The following is a 25,673-nucleotide window of genomic DNA, read 5'->3' on the forward strand; positions in this document are numbered from 1 at the left end:
TTTCAAAATGGTAACCATCCACAGAATCTAAACAATGAGTCCAAATTAATGTTTAACATGCACCGTTGCATCCTTAGCTGAAGGACACCTACATAGTATGCTACGCTTTTGGAAACTTGGAAGTTTGATTGAAAAAGAAAATCTAAGTAACAATTTGAAAAATTGTAAAATGTCATTTTAGATCCATGTATGCAGACCCCATTCTACTACTTAAACTGGCAACTTTGTCATAAAATTCCAAATTTATTAATGACTTGAGTCGTTATTGGTTTCTGTGGACTTTTCATGTATCATTTCCTCCTAACATGTTGGCTCTACAACATCAAATATGCTTCACATTCACAAACTGCTAATGCAGCCTTCAGCTGAACCTGTAGCGGTCTAAACTATTTACAACAAGAGCCTCTTTAATATTAGAACGAACATTTATTTAACACTTGTGCAAACAATAGCAGTCATTGTAAATTAACTGGGCTTACGCTGCTGTCTTACTGTGCACTGTTGAAATAATACATATTTCTTGGACAAGCAATGCAATTACCTTAACATGTATTCCACGTTAAAAGCCCGTTATGGTCGTAGGTGCTTCAATGTGTCCCATGTGTGAACATTGGTGCTGTTGGTCACACAGTGGTGCGATAAGACATGGAAACTAAACAAAATACATTTTTGTGTAACAGCAGGTAGTTCAGTGGAAGAGCCAGTCCACCGTATAGAGGCGACGGTCCTCGACACGCTACGCCAGGTTCCATGTCCTCTCTGCCCTTCTTCCTGTCAAGCTACTGATGAATAAATACTACAAGTGACACAAATCCTTTTCTAAAGAAACATTTTGTGACCAATTTATCAGCAAATCATATATTGCAAGACTTAATAAAACCAAAAGCCATGTTAAGTTATCTCTTATAAACGCGTCTTGTGAGACGGGCTGTAATTCTATCTGCAGCTGGTAAACATATTAAAGTTTCAAAGCCACTTCCTGTAACCTGTCTCTGCATTCTGCAGTAGACAGGTTGTTGACTGTACGTGGTTTTCAGTAGTTTTTTTTATTATTAATATTTTAAATTAGAGATGTGCCGATCAGGTTTTTTCCTGCCGATTCCGATCACCCATGAGGGCCGATCACCGATACCGATCACATAATTATTATTTTTTTAATCATAAACACTACCGGTTACATTATGTGGGAAAAGAAACCATGAATTCACCTTAATTTAGACAAAAACTTGTTTTTAATAACTTTTTCCAAAAAGAAAACTAAACAGGCATTCTGCAAATTGTACTGCTATTGATAATACTATCTTTAACAGACTGAAAACACATGAAGGCTCTGAAGAGGCTAAATAATGCAAAGAGCCAAACTAAAACCTCTCAACAGTGCCAAAGAAATTCAAGTTTAGAACTTAACATTCAAATGCAAATACAGGCCGATTATGATCGGTGGCTGATCGATCGGCACACCTCTATTTTAAATACATTAACAAAAATAGAATTTTTACATATTTGAAGAGTTATGTTTTACTAGAACAATTTTGGGACAAATGTAAAGAGTACCTTAATTTGTAATGGGTAAAATAGATGGTCATAGTAAAACTAAAGTGCACAGTATTTTGTGCACCATTAGGACTTTTGAGGTGCAGTTAATTCACAATTGTACATATATGTAAAACTTTTATATATAAAAGTTTAGGACAAAGTTGAGATCAAAACTGTTGAACATCAGAACCCTATAAATATTCCACCTTGATTATTTACTACTTTATTTCTTAATCAAAAGAAAAAAATGTTGCAACAATTTTTGTTTTTGAAGCAGTGTTCATTTTTTTTCATTTGATATAATTTCCAATGCAGGAATTAAGTCCACAATGATAAGTTTGAGTTTTCTGCTAGTTTATGCAGCCAACATCAGATATTTTGTTATATTTTTATTTTGAGCCTAAACTGTAAATGAGTACAGACTTTTCTCTTTGCTCTATAAAAACTCAAATTTGTGTCAGTTTGGCAATTATAACCTCCTTCGTTACCATTTACTCCACTCTAAACCGCTTTGTACACTAAATATTTATAAATCCATGGATTCATAAAATATTTACTGAGTTAACTGAGAATTAGCATCATGTTTGTCCTACACCCCATTGACTGAGAGGTTTTAATCCACATATGGGATTTAGTTTTTATTTAGCTCTAAATTACAACAAATGTCATCTCAAGAAACTTTACAAGATGAGGTCAAGTTTATATAGGGTTATGTCCAGAATAATCCAGTCACATTCAGATTCATCTACAGTCCAATATGACCTACATCATATGACAGAAGTTCAAATAAATAGTTTATTACTGTAGCCTTTATGTCTTTATACTCATAGCAGCCATATCTGATGTCATGGTTGGGAAGGACCCACAAAATTTTGAAGTTGGAAATCAATTTGTCGCTCTAGCGTGTTTTTCTGAATTTGAAAATGAATGGAATGCACTATGGTGTGCATTTCCAGACTGAATCAGGAAAACCAACATGCTGTAATTTGCAGTGTCTTTGTTTTAGACTAAGTCAGCTGTTGTTAGGAATACAAGGTATTAGTTGTCAATTTACTTACATTAACTAGTAAACAACATGCTCACTTCTTCTTGACCAATTTTAAAAATGACTTCTACTCCTTTGCAGCCAACAGCTACGGATGTGATCTAATGCAGCGTTTTACTTGGTGTCCCATAATTTTATTTTTCTATTTTGTAGTGTAACCTATCACATGAGCCTTCTCAGTGGCCGTCGATTTTTATTGGCCGATAAACTTCCTACATTAGTCCTAACAGCATGTGTCAGTTCCTCAGATCTTCAGCTGAATTTAATCATTAGAGTGAGCGCTTCATCTGTTTTCTTTGTGAAAATGGCCTGCATCATTCCCAAGGGTGTATGGAAATACCTCGAACCTTTGAAGAAGTTCTCAAGTAGAGCTCTGTCTATTTTTCCAACAGCTGCCGCAAAGTTGTTGCTCAGGACGCCGTAGATATTTGCCTTGTCATCCCTTTTTCCAAAGAACAAGAAGAGGGCGTAGCAGTCCTTGCCGATGGATGTGCAAAACTCCACCATGCGTTCGCACGCGTTCTTGTTCCTGGACTCCGTCCTGGCCATCTGGATGGACTCGCTGACGGGCTTTCCGGCGGTTGCTCGCTCTTCAGCTTCCTCTCTTTCGGGCAGGTGGAGGACCTGCACTGCGATCTGTACTTTAGGGTTCTTGGTGGGTTTCTCTAGGATGGCCCAAACCCAGTCGGCTCCCAGGAGTATGCGCTGCTCGGGTGTCATGGCCGTGCAGTTGAAGGTGTCGGTGAAGTTGAGGTTCACACTTTGAGTGATGTAAGTCATCAGAAAGACCTGTTGGTGAAGGACAAGTTCAATACCTGCACTCAATAAAAGTGTTATTTCTTGAGGTTTTTGACCGAGTGTCTAAGTGGTCTGTGCTGCCACCTGAGTTAATGCCWGAGGACTGGGCTGTAGCTTTCCCTCTGGATCTTTGAAGACCAGGTACTCCTGGGTTCTGGTTGAGGCAAGAGAGATGCAGTTGCTAATAAGACGTGTGAAATCGTTGGGGTTGATTGGCGACATGCTGTCCAAGGAGGGCTCTTGGGGCGAGAAACGTTTTAGAAAGGAGAAGAAACTTGAGTTCTTCTTGTCGTTAGAAGTCGTGCTGCTAATTTTCTGTCCCATGTTCGAAGCTTGGATGAGGACAGAAGATCAGAGGCTGGTCTCTCTGATGCACTGAAAGAAGGAATTTGTTTAAACTACAAGTAGTTACGCCTTTATATGTTCCTATGGGGGGGGGGGGAGACTTGTATGCTGAACACCAAATATATGTTATAATTGGATCTGCCAGTGAAATATCTTTACTCACCAGGATGGGTCTTGAATTTCCTCCAGTATGGATTGCTGCGTCTGTTTTTGGCTCCTGTCTGCTGCCCTGCTGAGATACACAACGTCTAGATGCGCGTCAGCCCGTGTGCCGTTCAATGTAAAAGCTCAGACGCAGGGATGACCTTAGGTGCTCGACTTTTAGACGAATACAGACGATTCAGGGGAGGAAGAGTTAAAACTGCGGCAGCTTGGGTGTGGTGTTTGCAGCTTGGTAAGTCAACAAAAGATTCTTGTTACGAGTTAACTGCCATCGGCATTAGAAGGTTTCGATCAGCAAACAAAATGCTTTGCTGTCCCATTTAAAGGAAACACAACTGAAGACATTTAGGTCGGAACTCCGGCTTTTAGTTTTCCTCTAAACGCAGATGAGCTGAGACTCTCCAATTTCTAAGCATGCAAGAATTCTTATTCGCCTGAGGTTTTCTGTTAACTTTTTTTTACATTTTTTTTATTTCTTAGTACTTTACCCTCAGTAAGATCTTAATTGTTGAAAGGTGGCCTGTATAAATAGTTCTGTAACACTCACATGGACTCTATCTCGATTCCTTTGTTTTTCAGCTGTTCTCTGGACCTTCAGATTGAGTTCAATGTGGCGCCACCGAGTTCAAATTGTTGCCCCTCCATGCCTCGCCCTGGTTTTTCTGAGGCTGTCTGTAGCTATCGCCTTATCCATGGTTCTAGCGGCGCCTTGTCTTCAAGTCACGTTTGTTTTTTTTCACAGAAGCACAAAGGCAGACTAGTTTGCACACATCCACAAATAATAGACAACTTTTGTCTAGTTCAATGACTCAAGATCATCTACAACCTTCAGGTCAGAATATGGAGTAAACATCTCGGAAGAGTGTGTCCATCCTGTTTTTAGGCGGATGGTGTTGGTGCAATGGTGTGGGAGTCATTTCTTTGCACCAATTAAACACTGTTTAAACACAAGTATTGTCTTCCCCTTTAGGGTAGCTGTCCTCTGAGGGATTCTTCATGAGTCCACTGTCACCACATTTAATCCAGCAGACCTCTTTAGGGTTGTGGTTCATTAAAGCAGCTATGAAGGGCGTTCCACTCTGTTGTAGCAAGTTGCATCTAACTGTAAACCAGTGAACACAGAGCAACAGCTTAAGAAAACCTCCTCGTTCGCAGATGTTCAGAAAAGTATGTTTGTGGTCATTAAAACAAAGCAAGTCAAATTTCAACAAACTGATGTTTATTGTGGGTAGTTTTAGGCATTGAGTCTTTGTTTTAATTGAAATCTGCTTTTTGTCTATCTTAATCTCATCAGATTCCTCTTTAACTGACCTGTATTTCCTCTAATGAACCAACAAAAAATGTACACATCGCAGTGGTCAGTATAAATAACACAATATATACACATATTAACAAAGGCTGCATTGCATAGTTAAAATCGGAAAGCAGTTAAAAAATCGTTTAAATGCTTGCAAGAAGCCGTGACTCTTCGCTGGCATCCAAAGGTGTTTGAATCAGCCTGTGTTTCCAGTTTCTCTGTGTCCACAGAAGGACTGCAGGTGTTACATGAGGTAGCAGTGGTTACAGGAAGTGAGCGGGACCGGCTCCACGCTGCAGTGTTAGGCCCGCGTGGCCGAGCCGGCTGCGGGTCTGGTAAGCCGATGGCGCCGGAGCGTTCGTCCCCTCACACCAGCGCCGTTTGTGACCGCCTCAGCTCCCTCCGCAGCTCGTCCTGGCTCAGCAGGTACTGCAGGCAAAGCATCATGGGTGTGTGGGAAAGCATCAGACAGGCTGGGCTTAGCGTTTGCAACCGAGTCGGGATCAGCTTATGCATTTTTAGAGCACTGATCAAATTTTTTTTTTCCTTTAATGCAAGTTCATTTGTTTGACGAAACATTTGTAAAGAGAAAGATTTGGGTCACTCGTACGACTCAAAAACTGTTTTTCAATAAAAATAAAATTACATTGCCTTTTTTGCAATCAGGTTCTAGAGAGATTTCACTGAGACTGCAAAAGAAGCAACTACCATCTCTGTACAAATTCATGGTTCCTCACTGATGTGCATTTCTCTTTCCATTTTGTAAAGAAAAGCCAACTGTCATCTTTTTCTGGTTGCAAGTCAGAAAACCAGTGGAATTTGCTACTTGTTGAGGTATGTTAACAAGCGAAATACAATTAGAAAAACTATGAGCATTGTTTGCATTCAAATTCTAAAGCTGTCCCAATGTTCACTTATCTTGGCATTTGTGTTGGTGTTTAAAAACACTTTCATTTGGGTTTCGGTACGAACAAAGGAAGCACATTTTGACTGTTTTCAGACAAGGGTTCTCCTGGCTTCACTCACATTAAGCATTTAGCATGACATGGTGAGTTAATATTCATCAGTACAAACGGAGTGTCTGCATAGAAAAGCACGAGATTAAGTGATGTTATTGGATTAATGTTGCAACATTTACACTGCATTTACAGAAAGTGGAGTATATTTTCAGTGCATAAACACATTTCTACCTGTAACCCTCAAAATATTGTGAATGTGTCTAAAAGAAATCTGACTACATAATGACTACATTATCTATTCTGTTCCATTTCATGAATAGTGTTTTTCTTTCTTAAACACACACCAATCAACAAGGTGTAAAAAGTGGCCAAAATCCAAAGGAAAACTGGAGAATTGTTGATCAAAATCACTTAAGATAACAAGAAAGTCTAATAAATTTGAACTGATCCCAAATCAGTCACACAAACAAAATTATTTTAGCAATGGCCTAATTTTTGACTAAAATGTGAAATGAGCGTTTTTGTTGTGGCGATTGCTCAAATTTTCAAGGTGTCAAAGCTTCATCAAGGCTGTTTATGATCTAAAACAACCAAAGCAAAAGAACCACAGGTGGCTGTCGTCAGCTAAAAGAAAGTACCACATTGTTTTCTTGTAGAAATGATGCTAGTGTCTTATTTTCTCAGTTTTATTGTCATTCTGCTGATCTATATATATATATATTTCAAATAATCAGCAGAAGTTTCCATCTGAAAGATTTGAGCTTCTGCTCCTGCAGACAATAAGCAGCGAGCTGCAGGAGTCATTAACCAGCAGCTTGTGTGTGTTGGGGCTTACTGTGAGGTTGTTGATGCTTTCAGACAAAGCTTCTATTTGTAAAATGGTGCTCTCTGCTTTCACCATCTGCAACATACACACACACACGCACACCTGTAACAAGTCATTATTGTAGACATACATGGCTTCCAATAAAAATACTTGATTGTGATGCTTGAATGCAGTTCCAGACAGAAGTCTGTCTTTTCATCATTGGTGTATATATCATATTACTTTTGAATTTTTTAACTACACAATTAAACTCCTGTTAACTGTGTGCTGGTGATACAATAAAGATGTCCAGTAATTTTTAATAAAACAAATTTGGTGCCTTCATTGCAGATTGTCTCAAATTCCCACAGCAGAGTCAAGTAACTCATATCGGCTCAAACCTGTACATAAATGCCCACCAGTATTTGGATTTAAAATCCATTCGAGAGTTGCATCTCGACCACATGCTTTTTGTAGCCATCAACAATCTTTCAGCACATTTATGTCTGGATATTTAAATGGTTTTTGTGGTAGAATTGCTGAGGTTTATTTACATCGCTTGGTTTCATGAGTCCAAAGTTTAGCATTCCAGCTGATTAGAGATTAATTTGAATAATTTACGTCCTTCTCCATTTTTTCCACCCACTTTGTACAAAACCAACCATGCTGCTACTACCACCACACAGTTATGCTGTTGTAACGTTTAAAAACCTTGCAAAGGTGGCCCAGAATTACTCCTTGCTGAAGCGGTTAAATGTTCAGTTTTCACTCCGTTTGACCGTAAAATGTTTTCTTCAAAAAACATTTAGCATAACCAAATGGTCAGCTGCAATTTTTTTTAGCTTGAAGGCGTAGAGTTTAGCTCAAGTTTTTTTTTTTAAGGTCAGCACATTCCCACTCACTGATCAAATAAAATTCAGTCTTGTGCATATCATTCTAGTTTTTGGGTTATCAGGCTCATGTGGAACGAATTGTTCAATACAACCTCAGAAACCCAAAAATGAATGGCATTCATGCCGATGAGCGCACGTTAAGCTTTTGGCTGAAACTGCATGTGCAATCTSAAATGGAGGTAAAATCCTACTTTGCTGACTGGAATCGGGATTTTTGTACCTGCAGCCACATTCTGAGCCATGCTCATGCACTTCCATGTCACCTTTAGCAGGTACGCCATGGTGTTCAGGGCTCTGACTGGTTAGTGGAGGCTGAAGCCATGATGGCCACTGTGACRATGAGGATGGYAAAGATGAAAGCAGGTTAGTGGTTGATGCAGATTGCTGAASCATGCTGCCACAGTAAATTTGTCTTTTTCTTCATTTGATGGTGGAAATGTATAATGCAATGTAATTCGTGAAGAAACACTATAAAAATGAGACATCAATGTAGAAAGAAGAGACAAATTTTACACACAAGATTTATTTTACTTAAATGATTTTTTTTTATAAATCTTGACATTTACAATTTTATCTTAGCAAAATTTCTTTGCTATAAAAATACTATTACACTCAGTTATGAAAATAACGGTATAAAAATCAACAATCAAGGTATCAAACAAAATATGCTGTAGTATCATTAGTCATGTAGTGACATAAATATTAAATAATATCCCTCCATATATTTTATGCAAATATTGCACAAGTTCCTCTCAGACTGATAAAAAAATAATTAAAAAATCATGCAGAGGCCGACTTCTATTGAAAAACATCTACTGGTGGTGCATGACAGCCTCAAAGTGTTCAGTAAGGCTGTTCATGCATGTTGCATGAATTTTTGGAGTTGATGCAACAGGAGTCCAGAGAAAGGCCTTGATCTCTTGCGATGGGATGGGTTAGGTTATTAGGCAAACGTCTGAGGTCGAGTTAGTGAGGCTTATTGTGAATCAGATGTTTACCGGAGCGTTTCCAGGTTTCTGGAAGAGCGAGGCACAGGGTCGGGGGTGATGGATGGAGTCTAAGGGAGCAGGGAGAGGTCAGGCTGCAGTCAAAGGAAGCAAAGCGGCAGCAGTAGGGGTTATCTGATTGGATGATGGACAGCTCGAGAGTGTCCGTGGCGTTACCGCTGGGGTTATTCATGGTGACATGTCAGCTTTGCTCTCCTTGTGCCCCACCTGGTCCCGGGTGGGCTCTCGGTCCAGAATGGGACTCAGACCTCTAAAGCCGGCGTACGGACACATCTGCACCCCGTTGGCCACCAACTGTCCTGACTCGGGCGACGAAGTCTCTATGGGACAGACGTAGTCTGTGGACTCGTCCGGCCGTCTCCTCCTCAGGTTTGTCAGGTGAGAAAAGCCCAACTTCTTTGGCTGTAGCAAGGAGAGAAAACAAAACAAACAAAAAAAAAAMCATTTAGCCTTCAAATGAAAAMCGTTYGAAAAATCAAACCTTTAAGTTGAGTGCGTTTATTCAGAGGACAGAATTTATTGGGAAATAAGTTTCTAACAAAGCACTGGTCYGACAATTAAATGTACATCTGCTTGCTACAACTTTTACTATTAGGACAGCTCTTTTTCTYGTTCATACCCGATGGGTGTTTGCAGAAAATGAAATACAGCAACGTCTGAAGAAGTTTCATCTAAGCCTCTGCAGACAGAAAGCCTGTAGCACAAAATGCAACTACTTGGACCAGGGGAGACAAAACATACATTCTCCCTCTGACAAATCTATTTTGGGGTGATTTCAGCTCTGTGGTTTATTTAACATACAGGCTTGTATTTAATATGGCTTTAGCATGGAGCTTTAAAAATGCCCAACTATTTAAGACCCTAAATGGTTCAACTGCAAGTTTTCTACTAGATTATTATTGCATTTTTATTGGAGTACTGAAGGACTTGGAGCTGAGGCTGCAGCATCTTAGAGCCTTTTAGAAAAAAAAAAAAAAGAGGATCCTGCATTCACGCCACACTCACAGGATTAAACCGAGAAGAGCTCAGAGATTAAACTGAGCTGACATACCGACGTCTCACTGCAGATTAAGGTGTTTTTCTTCATGCATAAAAAAGGAGACGGGTTACCTGTGTGTTTTCTTGTATATGAGGTGTTTTGATTTTCAAAAAGAGTATTTTCTCATTTTCTTACCTTGACTTTAGCTGTGATGCTGAGTGGGGAATATCCTGCTGCTTCGGTGTACTCCCTCTTCTCCTGCTGAGCCTGAACTCCCACCAGGTTATTGAAGTTGGTGTTCAAGTGGCGCCTCAGCAGCGTTTTTTGAGGAGAGATGTTCAGCAGCATGGCCATTGTGTCGGAGTTAAACCGAGGTTCCAACATCTATTAGAGGATTAAAAAAAAAGTAAGATGCTCTCTTTCTTCCTTTCTTTATTTTCTGTTTGATCTGCAGTAACGACGGATGCTCACTATCAGCCCTCCGTGTACACCGCTGCCCCTCAGGTTGGGCGCGTACTCGGCCAGGTCCACAGACCTCAGCCACTCCATGACCCGGTGRTTGGACCACTGCACCACTTCGCTGGGGCTGAACTCATTCTGAGACACAGAGGAACAAGAATGAAGCAGCTCAGGTTGGAATAAAAGTTTGTTTGTTTTTTATGTCATGATAAAAATGCACAAGTTAAAGCCTGATTTGAGTGTCTGTTAACTATCACTTTAATAGAGGATGCCGTGACATCCTTATATATTCACCAACAGAGTGGTGCAACCATGCCGATCCAATTCAAACACACATTGAACGCTACATTGTATTTACATAAGGAAACAAATKAAGCTTTATAATCCTGAAAGACTTTTTGCACACACAGGAATCAAATACCTCATTTCCAGGTCTGCGTTTAAGGCAGTTTGGGTTAAATCTGTTGACATGAAGAACATGAATGGCACACTTGATGCTGAGATGATGCAGCTGGCTGGTGACTTTGAGAAACAACAGATCATTCTGAGATGGAAAAGAAGAAAACAGAGCAGGTTGTTCATCCTGTAAAAGCAAATTAAATGTCCCTCATGCTGCTTTGTGCTGGGTGAAACCTTCAGCTGCAAATAAAAAAAACTCACCACAGTGAGGTACTGCAGCATCTGTCCATCCACTCTACCATCATTAAACTGATCTTTGTACTGAGGGAGRCCGATGTCATCAAGCCAACCTGGAGCAAAAAGTGGATTTATAAAGGAAACTCTTCGGGGAAACAACTTAACGCAACAAAGTATTTTGGAATTGACTACATACGAGTGACCCAAACATAATCGAGCTCTGCAGATTTTTCTGGCTGTTTGCTGCAGATRCTCTTTAAGGACAGCTGGAGCTTCTTCCTGTGGAGTGGATTCTTGATCGCTAGCTCCTGCAGACAAAATGGACAGAATTAAATAAAAAATAAAAACCACGTTGGCTGAGAACCAAAGAGGAGTGAAGCTGATTTATGAAACTCATGAAACAAAYGGGCAGCTTTTGTAATTAAGAGCAGTAAAATTCACATTGATCAAGATGCAACTAAAAAGCAGGCTGAAAAGCAGAGATAGGCGTAGTTAAATTATCAAACGGACTGACGGAGGCAACGGTCAGACAAGACGAGCTGAAAATTACAYGRATACACCTGCAGAYGTTTCAGATTGTTAGTGCCCCAGATAACATTCGTATGAAGYGAATAAGAAYATTTTGTGCGYGACTTACCTTCTCTAGGTCATGTGGGGTGGCYGCCAGMAGAGTCTGACCACTGCTGACCCAGTGGTGAGCGAGAAGGCCATACTGACCAAGCCCGATGTCCTCGAGCCAGTCGCAAACCTGTTCCGTGCTCCACTTAGAAAATGGCAACTTGAGATCTCTGGTAGAAAGACACAGCACAGTTCAAAAGTKTTCAAATGAGATAATATTTGTTTTGTAATGCTTGCACACGACAAGAACAGTCTGCCTCAAGTGAAACCTTCTCAACATGTGTGGGAGCCATAAAGTGCTCCATAGTTCCTACACTGGATCATTCCACCATCCCACTCTGTTTATGGCCGTTATTTCCCCAAGCATGCATGCATGAAGCAACCCCTGAGTTTGGTGACCTTTAAACTGCATGATAACAGTTACTTCCTGTTCCACTCATGGTTGTGCCTATTGTAGATGCACCAGCTGCTTGAAAACAGAATCATTTATATATCCATCACTCCTTCCCAGCTGCACTAAATGATGTCCAAATAAGTCAATCGTCTGTGGAGGCCTAAACTTTTTGACCATTCATGAATGTGAAACTCTGCTGGTGAAACAGAGCAACGTTTTCACTTCATAGAAGTTAGATTCTATGCCACAACTTAGTTTAGTGTGTTTTCAGTTTAAACTTTATTATAAAATAAATATATCGTGCACCGTGCTTTCCCTGAACGGGCCAGTCTCGGCCCAGCTGTAGCTCGGAAGCCTCCCCTCTTGAAGTCTCCCATCTCCGGATCGTGAACCTGAACTGGGCTGCCCGACTGACTGCGACGAATTCTGGACACAAAAGAAACAATGATACATTTGTCCTTTTCCATGCCCACTTGTTGTGTGTGTTCTGTACAGCTTTGCTGCTTACCTTCCCCAGAATTTCTTAATGCCTCTGTGACTCTTCCTTTTCTCTGGTGAGACAGGTGACTGTTGTCCAGAGTCCACTCCAGAGGACAGCGGGGACTGATCTGACAGCATACACTCTTCCAGTTTCCCTGCGTGGTCTGATAGGCATAAACAGCACAAGGACACAATCAATGCAGAGTTTTATTTTATTTTCCTTGATTCGGTWCGGGCCGAAAACCGTAAGCTTGGGTTGAAAGACAAGAGCAACCTGTAACAAAATTCAAGCTTGAATTAGAAAAGTCCATTTTCTACTCTTCCAAAACTGGCAAAATAAATACATAAACCCCAAAAACAACCTTGAGATGGCTACCAGATGTGATTTAAGGGAATTGTGAACCGACAACAAAGATGGAAAGGATCACAATGAGATGCAAAATGACCATGCAAACAGAAGTCGGCAACCACCAACAAAACATGATGGGGAAACAAAACCTGAAAAATAATCAGAGTTGAACAATGGAACTTCAAAGATGAACACAACAGCACAAATATGCAAAGAAGTCACAAAGTGCCAGAAATGATGTAACTGAACAAACTCAAGATCATAAACACTGCAAAAAAACTGCTGGTTTAAAAAAAAAAAAATCTCCATGTTTTGTGCAGAAATAGCTTTCTGACTGTAAAAATAACTCATTCCAAGCAGGACGCTTTGAGCACTTTTAGTCATTTCCCTGATGAGATGCAGTACCCACCAACATCACAGAGGTCATGTTTCCCTGGAGATCCTGAGACAGTGGCGGTTAGTGCAGCGAGAAAAAAGCAGGAAGAACAAAGCAAAGGCCAGCATTAGTCACACCTACTTGATCTTCAAAATAAATGCTGTATATATTTTCCTTTTTTACAGCTATGGACATGCAGATTTATGAAGCTCTGGTTTTTACATTTTTAAACTCAAGTTAAAGCCAGTGTTAAAAGTATCTAATGTTTCAGTTTCACTTTCATTTCCAGACTTACTTTTTCACATTAATATCTTGCTCTGAGCTACAGAGCAGACTGCAACAGAAAAAGGAAGTCAGTTCATGTCATATTTGTCCACTTTGGTATCTTTTTTCAGTCTGATCTGCCCACATCCTTTAAGTCTGCACTCCTCGTCCTCCAGTAGCCCTTTGATTCGCCTCCTACTTTAAGCTCTSGCTCCATAACAACATAAACAGTGCGGCGGCCACGAGCTTATACAGCRAACTTAAAGTTTTAGCAAATGCTGATGTCAGAGAAGGAGCCAGGGTTTATCATCATCGGCCCTCTCGAGTCAGGAGGGAATCCTACTAATCCTAGCTTTAGAGCTGCTTGATCCTCAGTGAAAACCTTCTTCCCGGTCTGACTCTGCTCACTTTGGAGGCTTTACTGTGACAGGGAAAATCCTGTTTTCTCCTGGAGCCTAAGTGCTGTTTTTGTTTCCCTGACTTCAGAGCGGGAACAACAGTGAGGACATACAGTACCTAAAGCTGGTGCGCTGGCACTCCTGCACCGAACTGTTGTCAGAACAAAAAGACCAATCCGTTAGCAAGATGACAGGAGAAGAGGGGGGAAAAATGAAAAGGAGCACAAACATGAAGCAGTTGAAGCAGAGTAGGTCCAAAAGAATTGTACATGGAGGTTATAATTAGGTTTTTATATAAAACAGTTGCTTGAAACAAGCAAACATGAGTTATATATGCTCTGTGTGTTAACTAATATCCTGCATTAGCAAAGCCAGTTGGGCACCCAATAGGTTTTACCTTTCCCTCAAATGGGAAAAACATGTTAAAATTGCACAAGCAAGACCTCTATGACTCATAGGAGTCCCACTTTATAACCTGAGTTGACCTGAATCTGTGAAGTTGACAAGTGGCCATTACAAAACAGAAGGACCATTCCATCATGGAGCCCTTAGGKCAGCCCTTTTTGTCCATCGTCATAAATAATAYTGTTTAAAACAAACAAAAAAGTCCCCACTTGCATTATCCAGGATATTTATACCAAATAAACAATGTTGCTTTGTCATGACACAAAAAATAGCAATACACAATTTTTCCTCCCTTCCTGTCAATTTATTGACAGTAGGGTTATGGTACTTTTTTTAATTTGTGGATTTAGGTGGTCTGCCAGGGCTGTAGCTCTCCTTGTGGTAGACAGAAARCGTGTCAATTTAATGAAATAAAACGTTCCACTGAATGACAGACCATAGAACATGCCAGTCCACAGATTTGCTTGTTTTAAAAATAAGATTACCATAAATCCATTCATATCATCAGGTGAAAACATACCATAAATACTCACCCAGGGTGTAGTCTTTGCTGTGGTTGTGGGCAGGGGAGAGCTGGACAGGAGATAAATACTCCGTCTCTCTGCCTCTGGTGCAGTTTAGCACATCCTTAGGTTCTTTCTTTTTACTCAGTTTTCCTGGCAGAGTTTGGTACTTGCTCGGCTCCATTTGTGGACTCTGCAGAGTAGAAAAGCGCACAATTTAACATTTAAGCCCTGGTTTGCGATAATTTTAAATCATTCACCGTTATCCAACAACCGTATATACAGTATATCTGCATTTTTGTTMTGCCCATGATTAACAAAACGTGTGGCATTTCTCCTTTTAAACAAAATCCATCCTCATGAACACAATTGCTATTTCAAGTATCTCTAGCTCTGATATTCTCTTAAAACGCATGTTTTATCCACTGAATTGTGTTTTGACTCCATCTTTCTTAAGGTGAGATGGCCTTCCACTCCATTGCATAACAACATGTCCTTTGGAGGTTGAATGTTTGACGATGCAAGAATCTGAGCAGGCATCAAAGTCAGTGGGGGGCTCTGAAGGAACGACTGGAGAAAGGCCAACAGACAGAAACAGCTCGGAGGCAGCGATGATGCCGAGCTCTGCAGACAGCCTCTTCAGGTAGGTCTTGGCCCTTTTGTTTGTGTGTGTGTGCGTGCATGAAAATGTTTTTCTCATGGATGTCATGCATAGGAAGCATTTGCTTCTTTCATAGAAGTAAAAAAAAAAAAGAAGAGAAAAATCAGGTTCCAGGTCATTAGAGATTAAAAGGCCAAAGTGCAGCTGAAGTGTCATGTCACAATGTTTTGGTGCAAATTAAGTTTAGAATCGGGGACACATTTGGTGTATGTAGGTATTTTCTTTGCTATTATTAGTTGAAGATCAATTGTAGCCATATATATATATATATATATATAAAGAACAGATTTTATTTCTAAAAGGTGACATTGCATTGAGCTCAGTTTATACAATTATGTGCAACGGTTTTGTGGCATCCCTCATTTCTTTACATCCTATAAAAAAAAGCAGTGAAAGCCAAAAGCTCTATAAACTGTGGAGAACTATGTAGCTTTTCAAAAAGCGGTGATCTATGAAGCTTTTAGTGCAAGGAGACATGTCAGCATGCAGCGGATCAGTACCTCTGCCCCTACGTCTGATTCAGTTTCAGCTAGCTGGATCACTCCAGCCTGAAAGTAACAGAAAGAGAGGAGGAACAAAAACATGCAAACACACAGAATTAGCAGGTTAGCAATCCCAGAGATTAAAAGAGTGTGGATCAAGTCAGGACCTCTTTAAGACTTCACAGTAAAGAAGAAAAATCAAAAAGAATGTGGATGACCTTTACAGATACATATACTGTCTTTCTAGGCTCTGTCAAGAATGAACTGCAATACTCAGTCAAACTATTTTGGGAAAGCACAAAACTGCACAGGGAGGTCCTGGTGGTCCCCTATCGGGACGGCAGCACATTGGTGTTTTGTTGCGGCATGGTGGGTTTACAGTGGCAGCTTATGTAGGACATGCAACCTGTTCAAAACAGCATGCATTGTTCATCAAGGGAATTTGAAGCAGGACTGGTCACACTAGGCTTTACCTAAAACTCCAACTTCATTATAGAAACGCTGCGATGGCAGTAGTCCAAGTAAGTTGTTAAAATTCTTGAAATCATTGCTGCCAAATGCATTAAATCCAGCAGACAGAAGAAGTCAAACAACAATCTACACTTTCAGCACCGTTATAATTTCTTGCTTATACATACACTTCTTTCACAGAGCTACATGCTCAGAAAATGCTGCTTATATAAGTGCTGATAAGCTGGTGAAATTACTGGTGATCTTCCACTGAAGTTGAAAAAAAAATGWTGGTGGTTTCTGCATCATTAGTTTCAACATTTTGGCAGAAGAACAAATTATCAGCTTCAGCTTTACTGTTTGTGTTTGTTGAAAACTGATGGTGGAGGCACTGAAACCTCCACATATACAGGTAAGGAAACATCAGAGTGATTTGTGGTAGATTGACAGCATTTGGGAAATCCCATCCATCAGGTGCCAAGATAACTATAAAGGGGCATCATTTAAACTTTCACCATCCAGCTACATTTGGAGACATTGGATACTAGTCTTAATCCAGCGTAAAGGGGCCCTTAGAAAGCGCTGAAGTAATGTACTTCTAGGTGAGATATTAAAAAAGAATRATAGGAGCAAATATAGAGAGCTGCATTTGGTTAATAGATTAGTTGCAGAGTTTTAAAAACTGATTAGTATCAGATAAGAGACCTTTTGAAAACATCCACTTTGCAACTCTTCGAGACTGCTGGAGAGTAATCTGTGTCGATGCCTGAAAAATAAATCAGGATACGTTTTAGAAAGCTTTTAAACTGTTGCAAGTCAAAGTGACAAACTGCTGCAGAGCTTACAATGATCCATTTAAGAAACTTGCATCACCAGTAGTCACCAACGAAGTTTCCATAGAGTTCTGGAAACTGAAAGACATGGCAAATGGAGTTAGTTACAGTAATCAAACTCTAGTCGGAGTGTTTCCTCTGAACATAAAAAGCATTTTTACCTTGAATCAAGTTCTCTCTGAAAGGGAGATGGACACAGCATGAGTGGAGAAGATCCCCTTGATGACATCTGTGCAAAAATAATGATTTTAGACATCAAACTTCAAACCCACTATGCAGACTTTCTTCATTTTTTCATATATTTACCTCTGATCTGATGATATCAGAATGAGCTTTATGTGTGATGGCTTTTAACTTCAAGCTGCCACTCAGCTCCTCTTCACTGCTTCCTGTTGGTTAACATCAGGAGTTATTAATGTTACGTTGTGGGTTGTTTATAAAAACCCTACACAAACACGGCTTACCATGTGTAAGTGACATMATTTCCCTCACTTTTCTGTATTGACCAAGCAGGATAGTCAGCTCCTCTATACGTCGATCCTGTCATCACCAAATTCAAATAACATGTTTTGTTTGTTTTCTTAAATCAAAGAAATACAACCATGATACCAACAGTATATAAAAATTTAATTCACCTTTTCATCATTTGAAGCCAACAAAGACTCCATCCCCACCTTCAGCCTCTGGTATTCTTGGTCTAACAGAGTAAAAAGGAGACACTTTCAGTGGGATCTTGGACAGCTCTCATGTAAGTTTGTTCACGCTGTCTGATGGGTGCCTGGAGCCGTGTTGCAGACAGATGTGACAGCCATGCTAACGCGAATAAACAAGCAAAGCAAACGCATGGTGACAGCACAAGTGGCCACACACCATCACCTGGAACAAACAGTGCAGCCTGATGACAGAGTAAAGACGAATGAGGTCAACACAAAAACCAGCCTGTATTCACTGTCCCATAAGCATCCTTTAAATTACTGACACATATTTTGACTTTAACTACCACTAATTTAGAGCTTAGTTACAAAAAATATCTGATGTCTATAGTTCCTCATCTGTGCCACACTGAAAGGGGTTTTTATAATTGGGGGTTTGCACCATTTTTGTTGGAACAACTGCTTTATTTCATTCCTGCTAATTTAAACTAAATCTGACATAAACGGATGCATTTTGAAATAAGCTGGTAACTGGAAGGGGACGAATTTCAGATCGACTAGCCTGGTGGAAATAAAAATATATACATTTTTACAGTCAGTGATTTCCTCTTATTTAACTAGCTAGATATTAAACTTAACGCAGTCAAACAGCGGAAATTCTGCATTTCTGTGTTTATTTTTATTTTTTTACCAACTTCATAGATTAAATTTAACCTTATATTTTGAACTAGCAGACATTACTTTTTACAGTGTGCYGATTTAAAAGGATGCAGGAAGTTTTTGTGCTTTTTAAATGTTTTGACACACAATCTTTTCTGGTCCGGTCTCAAATCAAACAGGTCTCCAGAGGCCAGATCAATAAATTACCAATTACTTCCATTGTTTGTTTTTTTTTTTGTTTTTTTTTTCTAATTTGCTGAAATGTAAACCTTAATTGCAGAACGTTTGGTTGGAAACCAGATCCACGAGAACATCAAGCTCACCATGCCTTACATTTGCTAATCAGCTGCTTGATATACACCTCCTCTACAGCAGAGGGCAGCAGAGAGTCAAGAACAGGTAAAGTACTTGTCAGAGGAGAAAGGGACACATTGGTTATGTGTTAAGAGTAATCAGAACTGACAGTCTTGCATTTCGCTGGCTGCCTCTCACATCAGCGCTGACTGATGTGAGTCTGTGAGGGTGAGTCAGGTTGTCAGCCGTGCATACCTCTCTCTGCGTTGTTGTTGGCGGTGCCGCCTCTGGCCAGCAGCTGGGTCTGCAAGCACTCGATCTCTGTGTCTTTAGAGACCAAAAGCTGCTGCAGCTCTGATATTTCTGCCTGTGAACAGAAGCAAAGTAGATGACTGTGAGCTGGCTTGGAGTTCTGGGTCACTAAATATCAAAATGGGTTTGAGGTGACCAGTGTAGCTGTAGTCTTGGCTAACCAGTAGAAGATACCTCAGTGAGCCAAGGAAGTCTCCTATAAATTTTTGCTAAAGCCWGGCGAGKTATTTAACTGTTCAGCTTCTTATAAACTTTATTTTCAAACAGAGTTTTAAAACATGGAAGAATCCTTCTGWGGCAATGAAATTTGTAACATTAATAACCATCTGACAGATGTCATCTCYAACARTGAGTAGTATGGCCAATGGGTGCCRATGCTCCCTCCCTAAAAACTCTGGGGCCAGGAGGTCTGATTTTCATGGTGATTTTAAATGGAGAGAATTTGTGAACAATATATATATATTTTAGGTCTAGCCACTGATTCTCAATTAAGTCAAGATACAGTGACTCAGCCATTCAAATAAATTAAGGTTTTTTCATCTAAGCCATTCAGTTCTAGCTCTGACTTCACAATTAGGCTAAAAGGTGAACCTGAATCGCAAATCTTTTGCACACAATAGRATTTTTTTTYYTWRGGRAWTKRARGRARAAWTYMAWTTTTKKYYYMWYYYSKYMAAMYTYCMWTTTYCMWYYWWYYTTTATTTCGTTTTCAACTTAACAATTATGTCATACTTGAGTTAGTCTGTCACATGACCCTGAATGCCTTTGAAAACCTGCAGTAGGTTTCCAAAGGCTACTTCTTTGAAAACCTACTGTACGTGCCCCGAAATAGTTTGGAAGTGGGACCAAAAGCAATGAATTGTATACTAATTGCTTCCACTGGGAGATGACCCCAGTGGAAAGTCTACYAGCTAAATAAATAATTTCACAACAAAATTAACAATTTCTTGCATCTTTKGAGCTAAACAAAGATGAGAATSTAGATGTTATTTACATAAAGCAAGTGCATTCCTGAGCTAGTTGATCAGCGATGTTAAACAGTTTAACAGGAAGCGCTCATTGTTGAGCTACAAAAAACAGGAGTCAAAAAAACAGGTTGATGCACAACCTGTTTGTGGTTATTCCGGCATGCTATGAATGTTAGCTTAATGCCTCTTAAATCTGCTTTTCAAAAGAAGCATTGATAATACGGTAGAAGTCTAAAATGAAGGAGGAAGCGGCTAAAACCACAGAATAATTCAAAGGACCCACAGGCTCCACAGCTCATAGTTTATGTCGTGTGCATGATGTTTCACTTTTATTTTGGTGTATAGAGAGGTGAATAAAATGTAGTTTGAAAACAAGTAAAAGGATTCTACCAGAAAAWGAAATTCAATGAAAGTCATTTGGAATCAAGGCTGCTTCTTTACCAGACGTAAGAAATAAAACCTCCAGGCCGACACAGCTGATGCATTCTCAGCAGCATTATACGGACGCAATCCATGCAAACTTGCATATAAAAAAGTGTGGGCAGGAAAATTGATCTYRAGTCTGCTTCTGGACAKAATAGCACATAGACATGCTGACCTCAACTGTAATAAAACTAAAAGTAAATACATAAGAGTATTGACCAACATGAAGTTACCACAGGGGAACAACTGAGTTCAGCAGTGAAAAGCAAGGCTGTAAACCCAAAATAGAACAATTAGGACGACAAAAGGAATACTGAGAGCAAAGTGGGACCGCATTGTTGGGGGCGACCTCAAAAAGACGAGGCAGGCGGCACATTGAGATAAAAAAAAAGACTCATAAAAGTGATGGGAGCGAAGAGCAGAAGGAAGAGGAGGCACCTGTGCGCTGCGCCAGCGCTCCTCCCAGTGCTGCTTCTCCAGCTGTGTGTGCTCCACAGTCAGCTTGAGGCTGGACAGCTGGGTCATGAGCGACTGGTAACACACATGGAGAGAGTAAGAGATGGAGAGCTGGAGAGGGGACGGTAGGAAGAGAGTAATCACGAGTGAGGGAGGGGGAAAAAGTGAAGAGAGCAAGCCACAGAGAGGAGTTAATTGAGGAGGAGAAGAGAGGACAGAGAGTGAAAGAAGGGGGARGAGAGGAGGAAAGGAGCACTGTGAGCACAGAAAAGCAACAGCAGTTTGACCTTAAGATTAATCAGTAGGAAGCAACGTGTTAGAGATTTTTGTTGTAGTTTTTAACTTTGTTGCCCAGCTGGAAAAACATCCACAACTTATCTGAAGCGGCAAAATAGTTTTWAAAAATATGGAATACACTCAAAAATAGGAACGTTCCAATTTGAATCAAATGTAGACCAGCAATGAACTTGCAAATAATTTAATTGCAAGCTGACGYAGCTACAGTGGYACAAGTGAATCRACCTTCTTACAGGCATTTATTAAGCATCTAAGAGTCAGTGCATACAGTGAGTTAGGGTGAAACATTACAAATAATTAGCAGTTTTATTAAGGTTTATTTTGCATTGCAATKTGGCTGGTCGGTTGATTCTAAGTTTCACATTTTCCACCTTAAAAGTTACATAATTTCCAGACATAAATCTTCAGAGCTCTTGGTACATTTCAAGTTATTTTCAATGTTTAAATCAATTTGTTGTTTTTACAAAACTTYGAGGCTTTAAATGTGGAAGATGGATTTGGTTGGATAAATAGATCGGGATTAATTAATTCCAATTTTAAGCAGCTTTAATATYTGCACGTCCCGCATATTGAGTAACATATTGAGTAACTTGATGTGACAATTTGGCTTTATTTGAATCAGATGTGCTTCAAAAATGAAGTTACTCTCAAACTTCMTCAAGCCTCGTTAATCTAGCATGTGACATCATACCACCGCTTCATGTCCTGTAGTATATAAAGGTGAATAAAATTGCATAAACATGCAAATCATTTAAGGAGCCATTGCTAGTCTGCAAAATCAAACKATTTCTTCCGAACCAGAATATATAATCAATTGACTAAAYGTGCATAWATTCATCTAAAAYGTAAGTGGTAGCATGTTTTAGGATAATTTAGAAAAATTGACTGTCAGAATTAATTGTACTCAACTACATTTTTTAATGGCCAGAAAGAAATGGTTATTAGTTGGCATTAATAGTAAAGCATGTAAAACGTTGATTGTACCTTGTTTTTCTGGTTAGCTATAGTCCAAACATTTCCTTAAAAAAACGTGTTTAACTGTTTACTATCGATATTTTAAAAACTGCTCTGGTTTAAAAAAAAACCTTAATCTTCAGATCTAATTAAACATTAAAGGAAAAGTATAAATACATGATAAATATACATAATAATAAATATAAAAGCACACTCTACCACGTGTGCTTATATTYTAACAAAATCCGGGTTTTGAAAGTTTATTAGTGAAGACAAGAAAGTCTCTGCTATTTGTGTTTTCGGAAACGTCCCATCTCCTTCTACTACTCCTGCAGTTTACTTCAACCTATATTAGCCTCCTTTGCGATAAATGATAAAGATCTGATATAATGAAACAATATAAGCCCCACAGCTGATTTCCCTTCTGAATCATACTGGCACTAACACAAAGAGAACATCTGTTTCTTCTTCTGCACATGTCCGTGRTAAAACAAACCACATGTGACATGTGCATCCACGTGTGAGCAGAGCGAATCAACTCTGTGTACCTTGGTGGCCCTGAGTTTCMTCTCGTACTGGSTCTTTTCTCCCTCCAGCTCCTGCACTTTGCTCGTCAGCTGCTTGACTTCTTGAAGCAAATCCTGCAGACAAACAAAACATATTAGTATTTCTAGAAGGTTAAACGATAGATTTATCAACTTGTCCAAGTTTTTTTTTTTTTTTTCCCCGCCAGGTTTCATAATGGGCTGTATGCATGCCAACATGGATGGGACTGGAGTCATCAGGCTTATGCACAGTTATAAAAAGGTTTCCAGGGCTGTACAGTGCTCTGGTTAATATGGGGAAACATGATCCTCCTGAAAACAGACACCACAACGTGCAGTTATCAGCAGCCAGGGAAAGAATAAACCCCAAAAAAAAACACGACCGGAAGGCGTCCAGGTTGCACATCTGCCCGCTGACCATTATCACTGTGTGAGGGAAACTTTGTAAAGCCATAATTATCATTACATGACCCATCCACCTGGTCAGAGTAGGAGGAAGCAGACATAAACTTTGTTAGTAACCAGAGCAATAATCATGCAAACAAACAAACCACATCCGATCCAACAAAAACATAACACTGACCCAAAATCTTGTAGAGATTTATGAAAGAAAAACTCGTTTTAGGTGAAAATGTCTTCCAAATGTTTCAGTTATTTAAGGAGAGCAGAGGGAGATTGCTGAGGCTCTACCGTCAGTCAGAGTTGCTGCAACCTGTACGCTTATTGGCAGCGACAGTCAAAATGTGTAAAATGGGATAAAATGAATGCATCTTATTGTAGAAAACATATTCTCTCATCAAATAATGTGGACATTTAAAGATTTATTCAATTCAAAAAATTAACCTGACCTAAAGCCGTAATTATCATTACATGACTAAAAAAAATTAGGCAATTATCAAAAAAAAAAATCAAGATGCAAGCCTCTCTAGCAATATTCCCGGGGCTTTCAGAAGAGAACCAGGCCCACAGCACGTCTTGTACAGTGCCACCCACTGCCATTTGTGGTGGTAGGCACTACAAATGGCTCAATTTTTGAAGCACTTATTGGACTGTAGCTCCTCAGATGAATGAATGATGAAGCATTTGGAAAACTAATCGAAAGTTTTGATTTCTGCCAAAACCACAGCAGAGCGTCACCCCAACATCCTGAGGGCCACATACAGACACACACACGCACGCACGCGCAACAAGAGAGGTTGTTAGTTTGATTCTGTGGAAATTTCCAAATACCAGCAGAGGTTTGCAGACTAGTTAAGAGGGCAGAGGAGAAGAGAAGGAAAAATGGTGGAAGTATTGTAAGAGGAGTTCTTCCATCATCAGTTTCCATACATGCACAGTCTGTCTTTCTCCACTGTGTTTCAGCGAAGCAGAGCTCGAGTTTGACCCAGCATTAGGATCGGCGCTCTGAACTGGGTTGCCACTTGGGTCCCCCTGTTGGGCTTCCTTCTCYTCAAGGGCTCGTTTCTCCTGGATGCGAGTGCTGATCTCCTCCTGAAACTTGCACATCTGCTCCTGGAGCTCACTGATGAGATTTACCACACACTGGCAGGGTGGAGGATAAATGAGAAGAGGCAGACGATGTCAAACGGAGAGATGTAAGGAGAGGGAAAAAGAAATACACTGAAGTTAGATGCAACAATAGGAAGAAAAAAAGAGAAGATGATCATTGGATGACTCGTTTCTTAATTTAGTCTGCAGATGGTAATAGGTCTTCTAATGTCTTGAAGTCCCCTGGCTGTGGATTGAAATGCAATTTTAAAGAACAGCAAGCATAATAAACAGAAAAAAGCCACACAAAACAACCGAGGGGAAAAGAAAAAGTCCAAATTGAGGTTGTAACAATGAATAAGTCAGCCTTGGGTCAGACTGAGGCTAGGCATCTTTTCTCACCATCTCACATTGCTGAAATAGTGTGACACACAAATGCATGTTCAAATATGTAAACTGAACACGCGCCAGGCTTTGTGCTCCACTTCCCCACAGGTGCCATGTGACGACTGACAGGAAAGGAAGGGATGAGCTTGCTGATAGATTTCTCTGGGGTCAGTGGGAGAAGCAGAGGGTCCAGGTAAGTTTGGAGAGTCGAGGAAAGAAACATGGTTTAAATGGGAGATGCACAAACTTAGCGAGTTGAAAATTCACTGTTAAGTGGGCTGTACTATGCTAATTCACAGTCTTACTGTGCAAAAGTTATGACCTTCTTCATTTATCTTCTCTAAAGGATCAGGTGACGGTAGAGTGGGCTAAAAATCAGCAATAAGCACAACGCAAAACAAAATCATTTCAGGGCTAAAACAATGTAATGTGATTAATAAACGGCAAACTAATAAATAAAAAAAAAATAAAAAAAAGCAATGACCTGACTTAAAGATGCATTTTCCTTCTGCTGATCATCCACTGTATGCAAAGCTTTAAGCTGTAAGGTGGGAATGACCTTGTGCATGCAAAAATGCAGATTTCTGTCTCAGTATACTTTGATTTATTTATTTTTATTTAATAAATTCAATGCAATTGTAACATGCTGCTCATAAAGTGCCAAAATACCAAGATAAAAAGTGGTTATTGGTTTAGTTAGACACAAAACTAATTTATTTAAAAAAAAACTAAGTTGATAGTATTTTTTWAATTTTAATGTAACTTGACAATAAGTAAATATAACTGGGTTTTTTAACTATATGAGAGGAAAATCAATTTCTATGTTTTTTTATTTTATTTTTAACAGTTATTTAACCCAGTGGCAGCATTTTTATTTGTGGTTTGCYAAGTTGTGCTACATCACTTTTTGTAGGGAAATTTAGCGCAACTTAAAGGTTGCGCTAAATTAAATAAAGTGTACCACAGTGTGTGCGAGTGGTGTAAATTAAGGGTACATTTATCATATTAGAGTTAAGCTTGTAAGCCAGAAAGATTCTAAAACTCATTAATCCTTTGACTTAAGGATAATTTTTCCAACTTAAAAGTCAAAGGTAAGAAAGTT

At 39.7% G+C, this 25,673-nt stretch overlaps 1 protein-coding gene across 18 annotated transcripts in view; it reads right to left on the bottom strand.

Moving 5' to 3' along the window:
- Nucleotides 1-1,432: 1,432 nt before the first annotated feature.
- The window catches only part of ppfibp2b (PPFIA binding protein 2b), a 68,702-nt gene continuing 44,461 nt past the window's right edge, over nucleotides 1,433-25,673 (bottom strand). For 4 of the 18 annotated variants that reach the window (XM_017305377.1, XM_017305388.1, XM_017305387.1 and 1 more), the window contains 27 exons: nucleotides 24,026-24,238; nucleotides 22,700-22,792; nucleotides 20,883-21,011; nucleotides 18,997-19,108; nucleotides 18,781-18,813; nucleotides 17,770-17,831; nucleotides 17,599-17,674; nucleotides 17,441-17,523; nucleotides 17,296-17,363; nucleotides 17,147-17,212; nucleotides 17,007-17,067; nucleotides 15,870-15,917; nucleotides 14,739-14,901; nucleotides 13,919-13,951; nucleotides 13,172-13,204; nucleotides 12,442-12,577; nucleotides 12,240-12,359; nucleotides 11,559-11,709; nucleotides 11,118-11,229; nucleotides 10,946-11,034; nucleotides 10,707-10,829; nucleotides 10,298-10,423; nucleotides 10,022-10,210; nucleotides 9,055-9,249; nucleotides 6,978-7,043; nucleotides 3,888-3,972; nucleotides 3,589-3,754 (listed from right to left, as the gene is read on the bottom strand). In XM_017305377.1, the coding sequence (XP_017160866.1) occupies nucleotides 3,687-3,754; nucleotides 3,888-3,972; nucleotides 6,978-7,043; nucleotides 9,055-9,249; nucleotides 10,022-10,210; nucleotides 10,298-10,423; nucleotides 10,707-10,829; nucleotides 10,946-11,034; nucleotides 11,118-11,229; nucleotides 11,559-11,709; nucleotides 12,240-12,359; nucleotides 12,442-12,577; nucleotides 13,172-13,204; nucleotides 13,919-13,951; nucleotides 14,739-14,901; nucleotides 15,870-15,917; nucleotides 17,007-17,067; nucleotides 17,147-17,212; nucleotides 17,296-17,363; nucleotides 17,441-17,523; nucleotides 17,599-17,674; nucleotides 17,770-17,831; nucleotides 18,781-18,813; nucleotides 18,997-19,108; nucleotides 20,883-21,011; nucleotides 22,700-22,792; nucleotides 24,026-24,238 (2,733 nt within the window). In that variant the 3' untranslated portion in view covers nucleotides 3,589-3,686. Of the gene's footprint in view, nucleotides 3,371-3,463; nucleotides 3,755-3,887; nucleotides 3,973-5,083; nucleotides 7,044-8,060; nucleotides 8,171-9,054; nucleotides 9,250-10,021; nucleotides 10,211-10,297; nucleotides 10,424-10,706; nucleotides 10,830-10,945; nucleotides 11,035-11,117; nucleotides 11,230-11,558; nucleotides 11,710-12,239; nucleotides 12,360-12,441; nucleotides 12,578-13,171; nucleotides 13,205-13,918; nucleotides 13,952-14,738; nucleotides 14,902-15,869; nucleotides 15,918-17,006; nucleotides 17,068-17,146; nucleotides 17,213-17,295; nucleotides 17,364-17,440; nucleotides 17,524-17,598; nucleotides 17,675-17,769; nucleotides 17,832-18,780; nucleotides 18,814-18,996; nucleotides 19,109-20,882; nucleotides 21,012-22,699; nucleotides 22,793-24,025; nucleotides 24,239-25,673 lie in introns of those variants that run through there. The other 14 variants (XM_017305382.1, XM_017305381.1, XR_001776712.1 and 11 more) reach the window with 14 other exon arrangements.

The sequence above is a fragment of the Poecilia reticulata genome, linkage group LG6 (assembly GCF_000633615.1).
Source record: "Poecilia reticulata strain Guanapo linkage group LG6, Guppy_female_1.0+MT, whole genome shotgun sequence".
NCBI classification, from domain to species: Eukaryota; Metazoa; Chordata; class Actinopteri; order Cyprinodontiformes; family Poeciliidae; genus Poecilia; species Poecilia reticulata.